Below are 6,345 nucleotides of genomic sequence, written 5' to 3' on the forward strand. Positions count from 1 at the left end.
AAAAAGCCAGTTGTGGTGGCCCACGCCTGTAATCCTAGTGCTCTCCCAGCGCTCATGACAGAGGCAGGAGGATCATTGCAAGCTCAAGCCAGCCTGAGCTACATAGTTTAGGGCTAATTTGAGCTACAAAGGGAGACCCTGCCTCAAAAAACAAAACAAAAAATCTCTCTTAAGAATTCATGTGTAAATACTTTGATAGTAATAAAAATTTTATCAGGCCTGTTTCATAAAATTGTTATCTGCTTATTTTATTTCACAAAATTTAACATGCCATTCTTCTACAATGCCAGTTAGATCAACCTGTCATAAAATGTAAAATGTCTAAATTTCAGGGTTGTTAAATATAGGAGGAAGTTGTGTTTTAGAATTGATCTACCCTGTCCTGTACTTGGGCATATGACTTGTCATATACAGTATTGGTGAAGGTGAAATACTTTTTTAGAAATTTATTACTGGGTTTGGGCAAAAATAAATAAATAAATAAAAATTTAGTCCTGATTTTTATTTTATCTTATTTTATTTACTTATTTTTGTGGTTTTTTGAGACAGGGTCAGTATGTAGTTGGGACTGATTTAGAACTATGTATCCCAGGAACTATGTATCCCAGGCTGGTGAACTCATAGCAACCCTCCTGCCTCAGGCTCCCAAGTGCTTGGATTACAGGTGTGTACCACCACACCCAGCCTTTTTTTTTTTTTTTTTTTTTTTTTTTGGGGTCCTGATTTAAGTGAAACTGATAAGCTCTCTGAAAAGCTATTGGCAACATCTGTTAAACAAAATCTGCCTATTTTGCATGGTCAATTAACTCCATTCATGTAGTTTATTCTACAAAAGCAGTGTGTGTAGATACAAAAAATATGTTTTCTGGGGCTGCGGATTTAGCTCAGTGGTTCTGCCACCTTATAAGCACAAGGTCCTGAGTTCGATCCCTGGTACCCAAAAATATATATATGTTTTCTGGAGTTTTGAAAAGGGAAAATTAGAAAGTTTAATATCCATAAGGGCAAAAATGATGGTGTATTCATACAATGCATTTACATATGTCTATGCTAAGTATATCTTGCCATTCCTAAAAGTATGCATGAAAGTTCTTAAAGACCCTAGCTAGACCTTACAAGAACTGCTATTTGATCAAAAGTTTATGATAGGGAATAAAACAAGTTCATTATTTCAGTGAGAGAAATAGCTTTCAACAATTTTATTTGGTATGGACAGTGCCTAAAAAACATAGCTGTATATGCTTAAGATGGACAATTTGAAGAAAATTATGTAAATATTTTATTACAGGTTCTAAATGAGAAGAAACTTCAAGAGGTTGATAGTTTGTGGAAAGAATTTGAAACTCCAGAGAAAGCAAATAAAATGTAAGTAGTCCTAAAACTTCATATTTTTAATTAGTTGTGCATTGAGTGGGCAGCACCTTAGAATTAATGTTTTATAGATATTTTAAAACAGAATTGTGAATTAAGTATAAATTTCTGTCAAAAGTAATTGTAAGCCAGGGCTGGCGATGCACATCTATAATCCCAGTATTTTTGGGAGACTGGCAGGAGAATTGCTGCAAGTTCCAGAACCTTGTAAATACTGAACCAGGCAAGTGTGCTACCACACATTCCCATCCCTGGATTTAACATTTCACCAAGTTTTTAAAAGTTTCCTTGGGGCTAGGAGGAGGCAGGTTGCCCACTGGTAGTGTTTTTAGCATGTACAAGGCCCACAGTTCAGTCCTTGTACAGCCCCCCCAAAAAAGGTGGTAAGCCCAAGGAAATGGCATGTCAGACATTTTGGAAACAAATACAGAAGTGTAACATTCATAGTAGTAAAAGCCCCAAGTATTGAGAGATTTGAATAAATGCCATTTCACCGGGTAGAAATAGGGGTAAGGGTGTATTAGGTTAAGATGGGAATTACTGCTTTTTTCTTAAATTTTTGTATTTTTAAATACAAAAACATTTGTACTTGAGGGAACACCTGCATATTACCTTGCCAGGTAAGAAAATCTTGCTTAAGATAACGTAACTTCAGGCAACTAGTTTTTTGTTTTTTGTTTTTTTTAGTTTTTTTGAGACAGGGTTGGGTGTTAGTTCAGGCTGGCCTTGAACTCACTATGTAGCCCAGTGGGCCTCAAACCCACAGCAGTACTGCCGCAGCCTCCCAAGTGCTGGGATTACAGGCATGCCCCCAGTGCCCGGAAATCTAGTTCATTGTTGTCAGTGATATGTCCCTGTTGGAACTGAATCTAACTGGTCTAACTCAAATATTCGTCGCTACCACTGAGGCAACAATGAATTTATATACTTGATGTGTTTTTGTTTTGTTTTTGAGACAAAGTCTCACTTTGTAGTTTAGGTTGGTCTTGAACTCATTATGTAGCCTAAACTGGCCTCAAGCTTGTGGCAGTCCTCTGGCCTCAGCATCTCAAATACACCTGGGATTACAGGTGTGCCACCATGCCAGGCCTCATTTTTTATAAAATGTTACCTTACTCATAAATTTTCTAATGACATTTGTATTGGATAGGCAAATGTCATGAGATTTCAGACCTAAGGGAGACTCATTTTTTTTTTTTTTTTTTTAGTAAATTCTATACTAAATAGGGGTTTTTTTTGTTTTGTTTTTTGTTTTTCTGTAGGTACCAGGGATCAAGCTCAACCTTGTGCTTGTGAGGAAAGAGTGCCACTGAGCTAAATCCCCAGCCCTTATACTGTGTATGCTTTCTGTTGAAGCTTCATCTGTTGTCCTATGCATCCTTGAAAGTCTACAGCTTTCTTTTCTAGGCCAACATTGAGAAAAACTGTTCATAGTGCTGGGGATTTAGCTTAGTGGTTCCACTGCCTGCCTCGCAAGCCCAACGTCCCAAGTTTGATCCCCGGTACCAAAAAAAAGAAAAACTGGTCTAGTATGAAAAATGCTCAACATTGCATTCAGTTCCAGAGATAATGGATGTGCCTTGGAAACATCCAATACTACTTTCTCACAGTATAACTTTTGGAGAATCAGTGTTCCCCTATAACGTGTTTCTTCTCTTTTAATTCTAGAGTAAAGTTAAAACATTTTGAGAAATTTCAGGATACAGCAGAAGCATTAGCAGGTAAATTCAGAAACTAAAACCTTGCTCTTTTTTTCTTGTTAAAATGGTTGTTTGCTTCAGTTGCCTGAGTTAACCTTATTCAATGTTGTCAATGATGCATCCTTAATGGAACTGAATTTAAGTGATCTGACTCAAATTCGTCACTACCACTGAGACAACATTGAGTTAGCTTCTTTCACTATAGGGCTGGTTTCTCCCATGTGATGAGAGGTGAGAAGTGGTTAAATTGATTCCCCTGTGGAAACCAGCAGCATAATGCTGAAGCAGTTCAGTAAAAGCTATTCTACAGGGACCAAGGTAATGTGGTCAAGTACACAGCTCTAATTTAGTCCAAGGCTAAGTGGAGAATAGCCACAAAACTACTAACAAAGCTGTCCAGGGGTATAACACTTCAAGAAAGCATATCCATATTATTCAAAATTATAGAGAGAAGAATTTTTTTTTCCATTAAATATATTGGGACATTTAAGGCAAACAGTACAGTCACATTCATCATTGGGCTCTTGTGCCTTTACACGGTGTATCTTGGTTCTTATTATTTCACCATTCCCCTACCCTCCCTTCACCCTCAAGAAGAGAGGGTCCCCTCCCGCCAAGATTTTTTTCATACATGCTCAAACTATAGAGTGGCATAAGAATTTTATTTATATAAAGAAGTGTCGGTTTTTAAAGTTTTAGAGGTAATGGTTTAAACTGGCTGTCATGTGGGACAGTAGACAAAGTGATATATTTATTAACTATGAGCAACTTTAATAAATAATTACAGATTTTGTTTTGTTTTTGCTAAGTAGTAACCAAAACAGAGGGTGGATATAGTTGCTTAAATTGCTAATCAGCTAACTACTCCATGGTATAATTTGAAAATGAAGAACTGTAAGGAAGATATTGGCTTATGGTTGGGTAAGAATTTGACAGATGGAAACTTTTTTTTTTTTTTTTTTGGTACCGGGGGTTGAACTCAGGCTGTTTTGCTTGCGAGGCAGGAGGCAGAACAACTGAGCTAACTCCCTGGCCCTGATGGAAATAATTTGTTATTCAACCACAGGGGGAAGATAGAGTTCTCAGAGTGAAAATTGGGAATCCAAAAAATATACTAAAATGTTATAGGGCCAATTTCTTAATCAACACATTAGTAATAAGTGCCTTCTTCAGCTATAAAATACAAGCATATTACTGTTTCACTAAAGTTTTTTTGTTTTTGTTTTTGGTACTGGGGATCTAACTCAGGACCTTGCACTTGCAAGGCAGGCGGCAGAAGCACTGAGCTAAATCTCCAGCCCTAAAGTTTTTTGTTTGTTTGTTTGTTTGTTTGTTTGGTACCAGAAATAAAACTTGGGACCTTGTGCTTGTGAGGCAGGTGGCAGAACCACTTGAGCTAACTCCCAGGCCCTCCTGAAGAATTTTTTAAAAGACCTGTTTGCTACCACTTTCAGTATAGGTAGAGTTGTGGTAAGATCCCAATGAGATTGTTAGCTATATTCCAACTCTAGGAGGCATTGTTCGCATAGATCATGGTGTGATTTCTTCCTGGAATTGCCAGTACTGCAGCCCTTATCCCAGCTGGCTTCTGCATTCTTTTTTCATATCCCTTTCTTAATATGAGATGTTTCTCACAGTTCTGTCAAGAGAAGAATAAGTCCAGTCATTGCCAGAACACAAAGCAATTTTATTTTTTTCTCTTCTTGGTACTGGGGAATCTTCCTCTTGCAAGGCAGGTACAGTGCCACTGAGCTAAATCCCTGGTCCAGACAAGTTTTTAGCATTAGTAGCTAATGGATTGGTCCCAACATGATGCTCCGATTCATGCTCATGACTTCACAGTTACTATTTAATCCTTGAAACAACCCTGAGGCAAATATTTTCTCTGTATTACATGAGATGAAACTTGAGATATTTCTGAATTCACTTATTTCGAGTGGAGAAAATGCTTTATAGGTGAGAATTGAAAGTTAAATCTCCAGCTGGAGATGTTCCTTGGTATTAGAGTACATGTTTTACATGTGCAGGGCCCTGGGTTCAAGCTAAGAATCACCATAAATGAAAAATAAAGTTGTTATCTTCCTAGTCCAACTTACCTGTAAAGCAGACACTGCTCTAAACTGTCAAAGCCTTAGATTCTAACAGCATCTGGTCACGGGGTTTTATATTAGTATTTTTGGGTAAATGAATGAAAATAGTGAGCTCTGTCAAGAATTCAAATGTGGTGTTGCACTCCTATAATCCCAATACTCAGGAGTCTGAGGGAAGAAATAGCCTGGGCTACATTGAGGCTGCATAGCCTGAACTATATAGCATGACCCTGTTTCAAAATAAAAATAATGTAGTTGTTGAAACTACTTAGGTGCCTGTTGCTATTTGCTTTACCACAGAGGTGAACATCAACTTACTGAGTAGAGTCCTTTCCTGAGAATCTTCGCCCTGATAGTTAGTTAGAAGGCAGTTTTGAAATGACGCGACCAAAACTGATGGGCTGTGAATGTTCCAGCATATATTTTAAATCTCCTAACTTTCTTTTTGCTTATTTATTGAGGTTTGTTTGTTTTTTGCTTTTTGAGATAGGATCTCAGTATAGGTAGTTCTGGCTGGTCTTGAGCTCGCTGTGTAACCCAAGTTGGCCTTGTGGTGATCCTGCCTCAGCCTCCCAGGTGCTGGGATTATAGACATGTGTCACCATACCCAGCATCTCATAACCTCAGAGTCTGATGGTGTGTGATACTAAGATTCTGTACTAGTCTCAGAAGAGAAGTTCATATATGCCATTTCCATGGAGAGGTTTTGTGTCTCCCACCCTTCCCCTTGAACTCAGGACCTTGTGCTTGCCAGGCAGGCGTGGCCATTGAGCTACACCTCTGGTGAAAAGTTTGTTTTTACTCTTGGTCATATTTTTTATTATATACAATAATAAACTTCTTGATAAAGGGAAAATAAGTTTTTATACTAGATCTAGTGGAAAGGTTTTTTTTTTCTCTTAAATAATGAAAATGCTAGCTTAAAATTAAAAGTTATATGCAGTATTAAGAGGTACAGGAAGTTCAATTTGACATTTTTAATTATTAAAAGTTTTAAATTAATTAATGTTAGTGCTGAAGATCAAGCCCAGACCCTTGCTCATGTTGAGCAAACACTCTACAACTGAGTATATATGTCCAGCCCAAGGATTTTGAAACTTATATAAGGAAAGAATAAAAGAAAATTATTTTTTGCTTTGTTTTGTTTCTTGACTTTCAGAAATCCCTTTTTTTTTTTTTTTTTT

General features: G+C 37.4%; 1 protein-coding gene and 2 non-coding genes across 4 annotated transcripts in view; all 3 read left to right on the forward strand.

Moving 5' to 3' along the window:
- The window catches only part of Nop58 (NOP58 ribonucleoprotein), a 35,026-nt gene that overhangs the window by 4,943 nt on the left and 23,738 nt on the right, over positions 1 to 6,345 (forward strand). The window contains exons 2-3 of one of the 2 annotated variants that reach the window (XM_010616133.2): positions 1,289 to 1,365; positions 3,040 to 3,092. In XM_010616133.2, coding sequence (XP_010614435.1) covers positions 1,289 to 1,365; positions 3,040 to 3,092 — 130 coding nt within the window. Of the gene's footprint in view, positions 1 to 1,288; positions 1,366 to 3,039; positions 3,093 to 3,231; positions 3,390 to 6,345 lie in introns of those variants that run through there. The other variant, XM_010616134.3, reaches the window with a different exon arrangement.
- LOC117286465 lies at positions 2,202 to 2,290 on the forward strand. The gene has a single exon (XR_004517633.1). It is a non-coding gene; the product is annotated as a small nucleolar RNA SNORD70 (small nucleolar RNA).
- LOC117286464 lies at positions 3,171 to 3,257 on the forward strand. The gene has a single exon (XR_004517632.1). It is a non-coding gene; the product is annotated as a small nucleolar RNA SNORD70 (small nucleolar RNA).

The sequence above is a fragment of the Fukomys damarensis genome, unplaced genomic scaffold (assembly GCF_012274545.1).
Source record: "Fukomys damarensis isolate Sample0158 unplaced genomic scaffold, DMR_v1.0_HiC HiC_scaffold_16, whole genome shotgun sequence".
Taxonomy (NCBI): Eukaryota; Metazoa; Chordata; class Mammalia; order Rodentia; family Bathyergidae; genus Fukomys; species Fukomys damarensis.